This window comes from Zosterops lateralis (genome assembly GCF_965231275.1).
Source record: "Zosterops lateralis genome assembly, chromosome: 18".
NCBI classification, from domain to species: domain Eukaryota; kingdom Metazoa; phylum Chordata; class Aves; order Passeriformes; family Zosteropidae; genus Zosterops; species Zosterops lateralis.
The window spans coordinates 10,161,191-10,175,351 of NC_139778.1; the positions used below are offsets into that span (position 1 = coordinate 10,161,191).

At 52.6% G+C, this 14,161-nt stretch overlaps 1 protein-coding gene across 1 annotated transcript; it reads left to right on the forward strand.

The window, feature by feature from the left end:
• Positions 1–762: 762 nt before the first annotated feature.
• Positions 763–9,682, forward strand: KCNJ2 (potassium inwardly rectifying channel subfamily J member 2). The gene is made up of 2 exons (XM_083874575.1): positions 763–1,046; positions 7,236–9,682. Exon 2 carries the CDS (start codon positions 7,452–7,454, stop codon positions 8,733–8,735), a length of 1,284 nt encoding a protein of 427 aa, XP_083730701.1. The 5' UTR covers positions 763–1,046; positions 7,236–7,451; the 3' UTR covers positions 8,736–9,682.
• Positions 9,683–14,161: the final 4,479 nt, after the last annotated feature.

Consider the following 14,161-nt stretch of genomic DNA (forward strand, 5'->3'; position numbering starts at 1 on the left):
CCGCAGGGGAGACCCGGAGACCCGGTGCCGTCTCCTGGCACCTTTCGCACCGGGGATGCAGGGACTCTGCAGCGGGGACCCTTTGCACGGGGCATCCCGGGATCCCGGGACCCGGCGCCTTCTGCCGGGCCCCTCCCCGGCAGCGGGAACCCCGGCTCCGTGCGCCGCTCCGGAGCATCCCCGCTCTGTTCCCGGAGCGTTCTCGGAGTGTTCCCGGAGCATCCCCACTCCATCCCCGCTCCATTCCCGCTCCATTCCCGGAGCATCCCCGCTCCATCCCTCCTCCGTTCTCGCTTCATCCCCCCTCTATCCCCGGCTCTATCCCCGGCTCCATCCCAGCTCCATCTCTGCTCCATCCCGGCTCCATTCCTGCTCTATCCCGATTCCATCCCAGCCCCATCCCAGCTCCATCTCCGCTCCATCCCCGGTTCCATCCCTGCTCTATCCCGATTCCATCCCAGCCCCATCCCAGCTCCATCTCTGCTCCATCCCGGCTCCATTCCTGCCCCATCCCGGTTCCATCCTCGCTCCATCCCCCGTTCCATCCCGGCTCCATCTCAGCTCCATCCCAGCTCCATCGCAGCTCCATGCTCCATCCCCGCTCTATCCCCGCTCTATCCCGGCTCCATCTCTGCTCCGTCTCCTTCTCCATCCCCTTCTCCATCCCGGCTCCATCCCTGGTTCCATCCCGGTTCCATCCTGGCTCTATCCTCGCTCTATTCCCGGCTCCATCCCTGATTCCGTCCCAGTTCTATTCCCGGCTCTATCCCTTCTCCATCCCTTCTCCATCCCCGCTCCGCTCCGTCCCCGCCGCTCCCGCTGCTCGGTCCCTGCTCGGCCCCGCCCCCAGGGCCCCGCCCCGCGCTGTGATTGGCCGATCGCGCTGCGGGGGCGTGTCCTTTGGGGCCGTATTAAAGGTGCCATGGCCGCCCGCAAAAAGGGGCCGCGGGCGGGCGGGAGCGCAGTGCGAGCGGAGCGGGCACCGGGCACCGGGCACGGATCTTACCCCTTTCCCCGCACCGGCACCTCCCTGCCGGCCGCCGCAGGTAAGGATCGCCTCCTCCCCGCCGTGTCGTGTCCCCTGTCGCGATACCCCCGCCCGGCTTGGAGAAAAGAGAGAGGGAAAAAAAAAAAAAAAAAAAAAACAAACCCTCCTGCGGTTTCTCACGGAGCTATTCTGAGCGCCTAAAATAACTCGATAGGTATGGCTGGAGCGCCCGAGCATCTGCTTGCAGCATCTGTTTGTGCTCATAACTTTCCATGCACCAGCTGCTTCCCCCCCTCCTCCCTTCTTTATTTATTATTTATTTATTTTTTTATTCCTCCCCCTCTCGGGATATTTTATCCTGGGGAAGAGGCTGCAAGTTGGCAGGACAACTCTGTGTGTGCGCTCCATCCCTTCTCCTCCTCCTTCTGGCCTGTTGTTTCCTGCACGGAGAAAAGGCAGGAGAGGCGAGTCTGACACTCCGGCGTTGCTTTGGAGGGCTGGGAAATGAACCTGTAGCTTCATTCATCGGCACCGTGCAAACGGGAGGGATTCTGCATAGACCGAGAAAAAAATCCTGCCAAAAAAAAAAAAAAAAAAAAATGGGAAGCAGGGAAAAAAAAAAAAAAAAAAAAAAAAAAAGGTCTGTGAAGCTGTATTGTTTCAGCTTAGCTCATGACAGTGAAAGGAAAAAATACTGATAAGCGAAGGCAGATGGATTTGGGGGCCGGGGGGACCCGCCGCTGTGTCCCCGCGGCTCTGTCCCCACCCCGCACTTGTCTCCGTGTCTCGGCTTTACCTTTACACTTGTTTGCTTTTCCATCCCCGCGGCCGGGGCACCCCCTGCTGATGCCATGGCAGTTATTCTGTCCCCGGCTGCGAACGCCCCCAGCCCTTCTCCCCGGCGGGGCAGCAGATGCCAGCGCCACTTGTCCTTCCCTTTCTCCTGTTTCTTCGCACCCATTTCCCCGCATCATGTGCTCTTTTTAAATTTATTTTTTTCCTCCCACCCTCCCCTCCCCGCTGCCCGTCCCTGAAGGTCAGATCCTTCTCCCGTGTAACTTGAGTCGTGGCCGGAGCGGCGGAGGAGCCCTGGAGGAATAGACTTTTAAGGAGAAAAGGTTACCGGGATGGCAGCGAGGGAGCAGGAATGCGGGAGCAGCCTTGGCTGGGGCAGGAGCTGCTTTGTTCTCGCTCTCCAGGGCAGCGGGGAGGGCGCTTGGCTGAGCCGCCGGTGCCGCTCTCTTGGCAACGTGTGCCCGCCCGGCTCCGCCAGGGCTCGGTGGCGTCAGCCGGGGAATAACCGCTCCGAGCGTTCCCTGTCCTCTCCAGAGCTCCCTGCTCCTCTCCAGAGCTCCCTGCTCCTCTCCAGAGCTCCCTGCTCCTCTCCAGAGCTGCCTGCTCCTCTCCAGCGCTCCCTGCTCCTCTCCAGAGCTCCCTGCTCCTCTCCAGCGCTCCCTGCTCCTCTCCAGAGCTCCCTGCTCCTCTCCAGAGCTCCCTGCTCCTCTCCAGCGCTCCCTGTCCTCTCCAGCTCTGCCCTGCTCCTCTCCAGCGCTGCCCTGCTCCTCTCCAGCGCTCCCTGCTCCTCTCCAGCGCTCCCTGCTCCTCTCCAGAGCTCCCTGCTCCTCTCCAGAGCTCCCTGCTCCTCTCCAGAGCTCCCTGCTCCTCTCCAGCGCTCCCTGCTCCTCTCCAGAGCTCCCTGCTCCTCTCCAGCGCTCCCTGCTCCTCTCCAGCGCTGCCCTGCTCCTCTCCAGAGCTCCCTGCTCCTCTCCAGCGCTCCCTGCTCCTCTCCAGCTCTGCCCTGCTCCTCTCCAGCGCTGCCCTGCTCCTCTCCAGAGCTCCCTGCTCCTCTCCAGCGCTCCCTGCTCCTCTCCAGAGCTCCCTGCTCCTCTCCAGCGCTGCCCTGCTCCTCTCCAGCGCTCCCTGCTCCTCTCCAGCTCTGCCCTGCTCCTCTCCAGCGCTCCCTGCTCCTCTCCAGAGCTCCCTGCTCCTCTCCAGCTCTGCCCTGCTCCTCTCCAGAGCTCCCTGCTCCTCTCCAGCTCTGCCCTGCTCCTCTCCAGAGCTCCCTGCTCCTCTCCAGCGCTCCCTGCTCCTCTCCAGAGCTCCCTGCTCCTCTCCAGAGCTCCCTGCTCCTCTCCAGCTCTGCCCTGCTCCTCTCCAGAGCTCCCTGCTCCTCTCCAGAGCTCTGCCCTGCTCCTCTCCAGCTCTGCCCTGCTCCTCTCCAGCGCTCCCTGCTCCTCTCCAGCTCTGCCCTGCTCCTCTCCAGAGCTCCCTGCTCCTCTCCAGAGCTCTGCCCTGCTCCTCTCCAGCTCTGCCCTGCTCCTCTCCAGAGCTCCCTGCTCCTCTCCAGCGCTCCCTGCTCCTCTCCAGCGCTGCCCTGCTCCTCTCCAGCTCTGCCCTGCTCCTCTCCAGAGCTCCCTGCTCCTCTCCAGCTCTGCCCTGCTCCTCTCCAGCGCTGCCCTGCTCCTCTCCAGAGCTCCCTGCTCCTCTCCAGCTCTGCCCTGCTCCTCTCCAGCGCTCCCTGCTCCTCTCCAGCGCTCCCTGTCCTCTCCAGCGCTGCCTGCTCCTCTCCAGCGCTGCCCTGCTCCTCTCCAGAGCTCCCTGCTCCTCTCCAGCGCTCCCTGCTCCTCTCCAGCGCTCCCTGCTCCTCTCCAGCGCTGCCCTGCTCCTCTCCAGCTCTGCCCTGCTCCTCTCCAGCGCTCCCTGCTCCTCTCCAGCGCTCCCTGTCCTCTCCAGCGCTGCCCTGCTCCTCCGCACTCCGGAGTTATCCCTCAGCCTTTAGCCTTTGTATAAATTCCCCTCCTGCCGCGCATGGGGATGTGAGCGGGGTCTGGAGGTGAGGTGAAGGTTTGGGCTCCTCATCGTGGCGTTTCCCCAAATGTTGGCTCAGGAATGCTGCAGATGCAGCACAGCCCCGTTTTCCTCTCTCCTCCAAGGATCCCCCTGCAGCACAGCCAGCCAGGCTTTCCCATCCCATCCCATCCCATCCCATCCCATCCCATCCCATCCCATCCCATCCCATCCCATCCCATCCCATCCCATCCCATCCCATCCCATCCCATCCCATCCCATCCCATCCCATCCCATCCCAGTAATCCCGGGTCCCCGCCACTTCTGGTAATTCCAAACTGCCTCGCTTGTATTCCCCTCCAGGAGGAAAAGCCACCTGGATTAATGATAATAATGATGATAATGATCATCACACAGCTGGCGGTGACTGAATGTGCAGCTCTGTGTGTGTCTGGCTGCCCTGGGCCCAGTGAGGCAGATCCTGGGCTGGGTGGGCGGTGCTGGGCTGGCTCCCTTTGCCCCCTGAGCATTGCAGGGCTGCTCCCACACCAGCCTGGGACTTCTGGTGCCACCAGCAGCTGCTGCTGGGCTGGAGGGAGAGGCAGCAGCCTTGTCCAGCCTTTGAGCAGCAGGTGGATTGGCACAACAAGGAGCAGCTTTACTTCGCTTTGTTCCTGGGGATTTTTTGGGGAACTTTTGGTGGAAGTGGTTGTGAGGATCCGGTTCAGGTGCTGGAGCAGCCAGTGGATGCACAGGGCATTCCACAGGACCTGTATTTCCAGCAGCAGGAGTGAGATCAGCCCCTCTGGCTGATCCCTGTGCTGCTCCTGCTCCTGCTCTCATCCCACCCCGCTCCCAGCACTCGCAGGAAGGGAGACACTTTGTGCTGGAAAAGCAGGCAGAGAGCTCTGCTGCCCTGCAGAGTGCCAGAGCTTTGTGCTGGGAACTTCCAGCAGGCTGCAAAAGCTGCCCCCAGGCTCACCCCAAAGTTTTTTGGGGTCTTTGGAAGCAAAGGGGTGCAGCTCCACTCCCAGAGCAGAGCCAGTGAGGAGGGATCGGGGCAAGGGACAGGAGGGAAGAGGTGCTCAGTCCTCCAGGGGAGGAATAGGACAAATTCGGGTTCCCCAGGAGAGGAATATGACAAATTTACGTCTCAAAGTTCTAAATGCAGCCACAGGACGCTGGCATTAGGATTTCAGGGATTTGTGGAATTCAAACAAGTGTCCTCAGGTCAAGACTGTGGTGGGAGAAGCTGCACATTCAGACACTTCAAATACTACAGCTTGTCCTTCCCTCCACCAAAACTTTTCCTCTAAAATCCAGGAAAGAAAAGGGGAAAAAACCCAAACTCCAGAATAAACTGTTTCCTGGGCTGTGTGTTTCCATCAGCTTGGAACAAAACAGGCTTTGACCGTGGAAGCTGAACATGACTGTGATTATAGGATGTGGTTTGTGAAAGTGATCGATTTGCAGAGCAGCGCAATGGCTTTTCAAGAAGTTGTTTTTTCTTAATGTGGGATGTATTAACAGTAATTTCACTTCCCCGCTGTGTTCAGGTTTCTAATAAAAGCGGGGTTTTGGCCAAAATAAATCATTTAAGTGAGCGTTAAAAGAGTTCTTTTGTATTTTTGAGCACGGTATCCTGGCGGGAATGAGAAACCCTGTGAAGAAAAAGGTGTAAGAGGAGGGGAAGAGTGGATCCTTACACAGTGGAGGCAAGACAAGTTGTAAAAGTAAGAAAAAGTGCCCAGAAAATAAGTAGGAGGGCAGATCCACCAGAAGCGTTCAGTGCTGAGAGCTGCACTCAGAGGGGCATTTCAGAGCCCGCCAGGAGCTGCCAAAATGTCTTGTCTGAGCTGAAGTCACAGATGACTAATCTTGGCAAGGAGACATCGGGACACATTCTTGCACAACAAACAGGAGCGAGGGGAAGAGAGGAGGTGAAAGTAAACCCGAGGAGATCCTGGAGGGAAAAGCAGCCTGCCCTGGAGCTGATGATGTTGCTGTTTGTCACCTGCTCTTTTCCTAACAACTGTTTGCTGAGCTCAAGGCTCTGTAACGTGGCCTGAAGGATGTGGGAGGGCTTTTGAGGAGTTGTTTGAAACAGCTCAAGTTTTTGGAGCACCTCAAGCAGGGCTTTGGGGGCTGCTGCTGCTGTTGGGAAAGGAGATAACATCTTATCTCCAGCTGTTGTCAGACTCCAGTCAGAGGAAGAGCAGAGGTCCTGCCGGGCAGGGGTTTTACAGTTTTGTTGGCTTTTGGACAGACTCAGATGAGTTTTGATAACATTAATTTGTGAAGAGCCCTGTGATTTAATCCCCTGCTACTGTAAATGGTTCTGGAGCTTCCTGTGCCGTGCCAAAGGGGCAGCAGACATTCCTCCCCACCCGGGCTGAGCTTTATTCCCTCCTTGGGCTGTGTGTAGCTGGAGCAGTTGCTTTAATGCATCCCTTCTCCTCTGCAGTATTTCAATTCCATTTCCTGATATGCAGTACATGACTTAATGGGTGACGCACTTGTTAAAAGCTAGACCTGGGTCTAAGCCAGACCTCCCTGAAACAAGTTTTTGGTGGCTTCTCCCCTCAGGAAAAGGGGTTTGTAGCTTTTCTGCTGAGTCTTGATTGGTGACATTTCAGACCCACGGGACCCTGGGGACCGTCACCTGCTGGGGATGGAAGGGGGTCCTGAGGGGAAGGTGCTGGGACTCACTCCTGAAGGTGTTAGGAAGGCACTCAGCTGATTCTGTTACGTTTTACTGGTGCCTTTAGCAGGAGCGAAAAGGTTTAAAGGGTTTAATTTTTGAGAGGTTTAAAAGGTGTTTTTTTGTACAACTTAAGTCAAACTTGAGCGTAAAAACTACAGGGATCCCGATGAGTTTATCAAGTTAGAGAGAAGCTACTGCAGCCCTTATTCTTGAAATTCCCTGAGTATGCACAACTCCTTCTTTTAGCCTAATTAAAACAATTGTATGTGCTTTAATTTCATGGAATGACCGCTGTCTGCGCTTCCCAAGTTTATTCCCTGTCTCCACCTTCCCCTTTGCTCACCCCCTGCTTTGTCATGGGTCAGGCAGTCCACAAGACACATCATAAGTCGCTGCAAGCCACTTCAGTATTTGTGTTTGAACAGAAGGATGTTGACGGGAATTGTTTGTTTCAAAATAAGCAGAAATCTCAGTTATAAATAGCAGAGAGATCCTTTGCGTGCCCAGCTTTAAAGTGAATATTGCTCAGGCTGGTGTGACACGATCCCCTTCAGTGCTTTCCTTTGGGAAGGGCAATTCCTTCCTCGCAGTAACAACCATGTGTGACCCCTGTCCACCACAGCTGTGAATGCTGAGCGTTGCTGAAAATGTCGTTTAAGAAAGAGGGAACTTCCCGCAGGTCCACAGGTGTCGTTTTCCTTGATCCCTCCTGCTTTTCCCCCAGGATCTAAAGTGCCCTTTCTGTTTCTCTTGCAGACCATGCCCTCTCTATGACGGCGGCTTGCTGAGCTCACCCTGCATGCCAGCAGACTGTCCTTGGTCGATCCGAGGGCTCCTGGGGACTCCGGCCTCCGCCCGCCTTTTCCGCCCGTGTGTGTTCCTGTAGAACGTTCAAAACTGTTTCTCCAAAGGGTTTTGCAGAAACTCAGACTGTTTTCTAAAGCAGAAGCACCTCAGTCCCCGGCAGTAGTGATGGGCAGCGTGCGGACCAACCGCTACAGCATCGTGTCCTCGGAGGAGGACGGCATGAAGCTGTCCACCATGGCCGTGGCCAACGGCTTCGGCAACGGCAAGGGCAAGGTTCACACCCGGCAGCAGTGCCGGAGCCGCTTCGTCAAGAAGGACGGACACTGCAACGTCCAGTTCATCAACGTGGGCGAGAAGGGGCAGCGCTACCTGGCCGACATCTTCACCACGTGCGTGGACATCCGCTGGAGGTGGATGCTGGTGATCTTCTGCCTGACTTTCATCCTCTCCTGGCTTTTTTTTGGCTGTGTGTTTTGGTTGATCGCGCTGTTGCACGGGGATCTGGAGAACCAGGAGAACAGCAAGCCTTGCGTGTCTCAGGTGAGCAGCTTCACCGCAGCCTTCCTGTTCTCCATCGAGACCCAGACCACGATCGGCTACGGCTTCAGGTGTGTCACCGACGAGTGTCCCATCGCCGTGTTCATGGTGGTTTTCCAGTCCATCGTGGGCTGCATCATCGATGCCTTCATCATTGGCGCCGTCATGGCAAAGATGGCTAAGCCAAAAAAGAGGAACGAAACCCTGGTCTTCAGCCACAATGCCGTGGTGGCCATGAGGGACGGGAAGCTGTGCCTGATGTGGCGCGTGGGGAACCTGAGGAAAAGCCACTTGGTGGAGGCGCACGTGCGGGCGCAGCTCCTGAAATCCAGGATCACGTCGGAAGGGGAGTACATCCCCCTGGATCAGATCGACATCAACGTGGGCTTCGACAGCGGCATCGACCGCATCTTCCTGGTGTCCCCCATCACCATCGTGCACGAGATTGACGAGGACAGCCCTTTGTACGACCTGAGCAAGCAGGACATGGACAATGCCGACTTCGAGATCGTGGTCATCTTGGAGGGCATGGTGGAGGCCACCGCCATGACCACCCAGTGCCGCAGCTCGTACCTGGCCAACGAGATCCTCTGGGGCCACCGCTACGAGCCCGTGCTCTTCGAGGAGAAGAACTACTACAAGGTGGACTACTCGAGGTTCCACAAAACCTACGAAGTGCCCAACACACCCATCTGCAGTGCCAGGGACTTAGCGGAGAAGAAGTACATCCTCTCCAACGCCAACTCCTTCTGCTACGAGAACGAGGTGGCCCTCAGCAGCAAGGAGGAGGACGAGATCGACACGGGGGTGCCCGAGAGCATGAGCACGGACACCCACCCGGACATGGAGCACCACAACCAGGCTGGGGTGCCCCTGGAGCCGCGGCCGCTGCGGCGGGAGTCGGAGATATGACTGGCGGGCTCCGCCTCTCCCGCGGGGCTGGAAGGCAAAATCCCCACCGTGTCCGTCGGGCAAGGGCTCGTTGACCTGAGAAGTTGGCCCAGAAGAGTTTGCAGACTACGGTACTGTGGAAGAGTGGTGTGAAGGCAGCAGACCCGAGGAACCCGGGCTGGTTTTAGGGCTGTCCTCAGAGGAGGGACGACAGGAAGTGAACTCTAAACACAAAGCACTAAACACGTCTAAGTATGAACAGAAGGCACATATGTTGTAGAATAAATTATGTATATATTTTTTTACAAAACTTGAACTTGCAGGCAAGCTTTGGTTGGGTTATTAATATTTTTTTTTTCAACTTTTTTCCAGAATGCTTCTCTCTAGGGAACAAGAATGTTTTTAATGGCATAACAAAGGCAAGAATCTGCCTTATTATTATTATTATAATTATTTTTTAAAAAGCTGCTGCTAACTACATGAACACAAATGGTTATTTTTGTTGCAGTGTAGTTTTTATTTTCTCTTGTGTAATTTAAAAAGAAAAAGAAAAAAAAAAAAGTCAGTGTTGAACTTTTTGGGTTGAAAAGCTCATGATCAGTTCAGAGAGGCCAATGTTGCCAGAAAGTTTAAACTCCTTTTGAGGCCAGTAGTTGATAGCTAGAATCAATTTCTCTCTTTCCAATTACATAAGGGGCATTATGTAATATCAGGCCAATCAGTAGCCTCCAGCAAAATTATGATTTTTTTGGGGGGAGAATTTAATTCTCTGTCTAAAGGAAAAACGAGACAAAAGATATGTACACGTAGGAAAAAAAGTACTAAGTTCAAACTACCTAAGTGGATACCAAAGAAAATGCACAGTTTTGCACAGTGGAGTTTATTTAAAAAAAAAAAAAAAAAAAAAAAAAAAAGAAAAAAAAAAGGAACAGGCTGCTTTAAACAAAAAAACAACAAAAAAAATCAAACCTCAGACACTTTTTTGGTTTTGACTTTTTTCTTTTTTTTTTTTTTTTTTTCTTTTTCCTTTTCTTTTAAGACTTTTATTTTGCACCTTATTCTAAAGGCTTGAGGCTCGGATCTAAAGCGAGCTGGACCTCCTCCTCTTTCCCCCTGTTCTTCCGTGGGGGTGAAATAAAATCCCTCTTTTCTTGGAGGGGAAAAAAAAAGCTCTAAAAGTTGGGGGAAGCAAACCAGCATCACCTGTGTGTCCTCCCTGGCCTGGCCCAGCTCCTGAGCAGAGGAGCTTTCCCTGAAACTGTGCCATGGACACGCCGTGGAGCTGCTGGCTGGAGTTTGGCTGCAGAGAAGTCCCCAGGAGGAGTTTTTTGAGGAGGAAGGAAGAGGAGGAAAAGGGCCTGGGCAGCACAGCACTTGGGAGTGGCAGAGGGATGTGCAAAGTGCTTCTCTTCAGCAGGGCTGCGAGGGAGGTGGATTATTCCCACCTCGTGGAGAGAGGGATTCTTTGGGGAGGATGAGGCTGCCAAGGGAGGTTCATCTCCTGCCTCCCTCCCTGGCAAACCCCAGCCAGGGGTGACACTCATCAGGCAGGTTTTGTCACCTTCAGACTCATCACCAGGCAGGTTTTGTCACCTTCAGCAGAGCTCTGGTGGCGTTTTGGCTCCTTCACCCAGAAGGCTTTAAATTCTCTGTGCCTCTAAAGCTCGAGGAGACAGCAAAGCTGTGCTTGGCCCCTGGGGGCCCCGGGGATGGCAATCCCAGACGACTCTTGCAGTATTGGATCACTGTATGCCATTAAAAAACAGCTTGTTCTAGGTCTGGTGTCTTCTGCGCTCTGCCAGCCCTGCCTGGGAGAAATGCCTGCAAACAAACTGGTTTCTGATAAGATGTTATCCACAGAGGGGGAATTCCGTGTTGGAAACACAGATTTGGCTCCTGGAGAGGGCAGAGGATGAAATGAAAGTCCTGAAAGCTGTTACTGGGCTGGGAGGATGGGGAAGGAAGGGAAGGGTGGGCATTTAAAGGAGGTCTGGTGGCAGTTTCTGGGTCAACAGTGGTGGAGACAACGGGGTGCTGCTGGTGCTGCCAAGGGTGATGCTCTTGCAAAAGGAGAGAAACGAAACCAAAGAGTGTTCAGTGACACAGAGGGGGCACGGAAACACAGCGGGGAAAGGGAGGCTGAGCAGGAGAAAAGGGGAGCTGGTCTCACATCAGCATCCCCCAGGTGCACAGTGCTCCCACTAAATGATACTTGAGATATTTTGAGGGAGAGATGAGAGATGGGGGGGGATGGAAAAAAAATGCAGGATTCGTCTCATTTCTTTGACACACAAGAAATCCAGAGAGTTTTAAAAGAAAAAAAAAAAAAAAAATCCCCTTCCCCTTTTAACATTTCTGGTGCAGAGGTTTTGGGTTTGTTGTTTTTTTTTTTTTTTTTCTTCTTCTTCTTCTTCTTGTTTGTTTGTTTTGTTTTGTTTTTCAAGTCGGTTTTTCAGAAATATTTTTAAAAAAAATTGTACATTTTATAAAGTTTATCAAGTATTTTCATATTTAAAGCCAAATGTAAATAGAAGTCTGTAAAGGAGGACAAGGAGAAGACAACGAAAAGGCCACAAAAAAAAAAAAAAAAAAAAAAAAAAGAAAAAAATATCAATTCAGCTCAGCAGTCTCGGCTCGCTAGGACTAGATGCTACAGGTTAGCACGATTTTTAGCAAATTACTTGCAAGCCTTATAGGATTCCTAATGCTCTGAACTTCTCTTTATTTATTTTTGAAGCATGGACTTTTCATTCTGAGAACATGTTCTAGTTACTGGCGGTTTTTTGTCGAGGGGGGTGTGTTGAGGTGTAAATCCATCGCCGATCTCTGCCTGTTCTTTCTTCTCACAACCCTTTGTCTTTGCCCAGGGAATCCCACATTTCAGCCCTGGCTCTGGGAAGAGCCCTGAAAGTTGTCCCCTTCTCCTTTTTGCTGTCGATTTTGGCTTTCTGGACAGCAAATTGGAGGAATCATTAAAAAATACAAATATATATTTTTAAGGACTAGAAAGCAACTGACAGCTTTCCTTCAATTCCCATTGATCCATTGGGATCCATCCCATTGGGCCAGGTTTATGCTGACTTTAAAACTTTAAAACTCTAAACTTTAAAACTTTAAAACTTTTTAAACTGATGGAGCTCTACCCAGAGCCTCCCCCAGGCCTCGGTTCAGCCTCTTTATCCAGGATTAATTGCCTGGCACGGAAGCTTTTTTTATCCTGTCTTTTGCTTAGGGGCTGGGGGGGAAATATGTTATTTCTGCCCTTCCCCGAAAATACTTGAATGAAGACACATTGTCTGACCCATAATTCTGTGTACAGTGACAGGAGCAGAGGCAGGTGGGGATTGTTTCCCTCCCTCCAATCTCTTCCGTGCCAGTTGTCCTGGGTTAAGTGGCCTGGACAGGAATCCTCCCTCATTAAATGGCTTTAATTACCCTCTCCCAGCCATGAAACACTTCTGTGCTAGTGGAAACCCTTGGAAAACAAAAAAAAAGACAAAGGGTTGGGATATTTAATTATTTTTTCTTTTTTCGCGATGGATTAAAAGGCAAAACCCAGAAGTACTGTAATGTCTTTAATTCTGGCTGCTCACCACATTGTCAAGTAGAAGGTGCTGCCACCCCACAGCCCATCAGAAGCTGATTTTGTAAAGGACTTTATTTTTTTTTTTTTTTTTTTTTTTTTTTGGCCTGCAGCTCCTGTAAAGACGAACAATCTCGGCATCCGACAAAGTTGTCCATGACTATTTTTTTTCCTGTTTGCAGCCTTTTTGTATCGAGGTCTTCCTAAATGTACTGCACAAATTGTGGATTGTACAGATTTTTATATATTATGTCTTATTTTATTATTTCTAAATAAATAATTAAAAAAAAAAAGAAAAAAGAATTTAATTTGAGGATGAGCTCGGTGTGTAAAGGAGGGAGGGAGATGGGTCTGGAGGGGGATATTGAGATGTGTTTGTTTGGGGCACTTGAGGAACAGACAACTCCACAAAAGGCAGGAGGAAAAGTGATCCCATCCTTATTTCCCAGGGGAGAACACAAACCAGGAGGAAAATCTGCCCCAGGAGAATTCAGGACTTTTCCTGAGGTCACACCTGGGACTGCAGAGCCCCAGCTCCTCCCTTACCTCTGAATGGAAATGCAAGAAAATCTCCAAAGCAGGGAAAGGGAGGGATGAAAACACCCAGAGCATCAGCAAGAACACTGGAAGATTTGGGAAGGGAAAATTCTCCAAAGCAGGGAAAGGGAGGGATGAAAATACCCAGAGCATCACCGAGAACAGTGGAATATTTGGGAAGGGAAAAAACTCCAGAGCAGGGAAAGGGAATAATGAAAACACCCAGAGCATCACTGAGAACACTGGAAGATTTGGGAAGGGAAAATTCTCCAAAGCAGGGAAAGGGAGGGATGAAAACACCCAGAGCATCACTGAGAACACTGGAAGATTTGAGAAGGGAAAATTCTCCAAAGCAGGGAAAGGGAGGGATGAAAATACCCAGAGCATCACCGAGAACAGTGGAATATTTGGGAAGGGAAAAAGCTCCAAAGCAGGGAAAGGGAGGGATGAAAACACCCAGAGCATCAGCGACCACGCTGGAAGATTTGGGAAGGGATTAAAAAATTAAGCAGGAAAGTCATTCTCGCAATCCCCGCGTTCCGTGTCTGCCTGGAACATCTCCTTACTGATTTTGACCAGGCTGGGTGTAATCTCCATCCCTCATTTCCCCGAGCCCGGTGTCACCAGCACAGGGACAGGACAGGGACAGGGCAGCTCCAGGAGCCACAAAGAGCCATAAAATCCTGATTTTTTGTGGCCTCGCAGGGCAGACACTGAGCCTGCACAATGACTCAGCTGGTCCAGCCGGGATCAAACTGAGAGAGATGTTTCAGTGCAGGTTTGACCCCTCTGCTGATTTCCCAACCTTTTTTATTTTTTTTTTCTGTCTCAGCCTGTAATGCCATTTAACCCTGCCCGGGCTGCAGCCCTGACCCCGCCGAGCGGGGCACTCGGCTCATCCATTCAAATTTACTTTCCAAAGCGGATGGTCTCTTGCAAAGCTCATCATCATAATTACAGGGCTGGGATTTCCAGGCACAGATTAGCTGCCGCAGCCTGCATCTGCTTCTTCTCCTCCTTCTCCCTGCTGCTGCTGAAAATCATCCTCGGGCACAGCTGCTCAGTGCCCTGCCCTGGATCCCTGCAGGGACAGGGACAGGGACAGGGACAGGGACAGGGACAGGGACATGGACAGGGAAAGGGACAGGGACCATCCCTGCTGCTCTGTCCCTTCCCTAAATCATCAGCACCCAGTGCAGTCAGCACCAATTCAACAGCTGATCTTGGGGTGGCCAGCAGGGCAATAATTGAATTTTTCCTTCTTCTCTGCACCCAGAAAGATGTTCCAGTTGTCCTGCCATGAGCCAGGCAGAGGGAAAAAATCCAA

Coding starts and splice junctions, on each gene's coding strand:
- KCNJ2 (XM_083874575.1), top strand. CDS start 7,452: ATGGGCAGCGTGCGGACCAACCGCTACAGCATCGTGTCCTCGGAGGAG.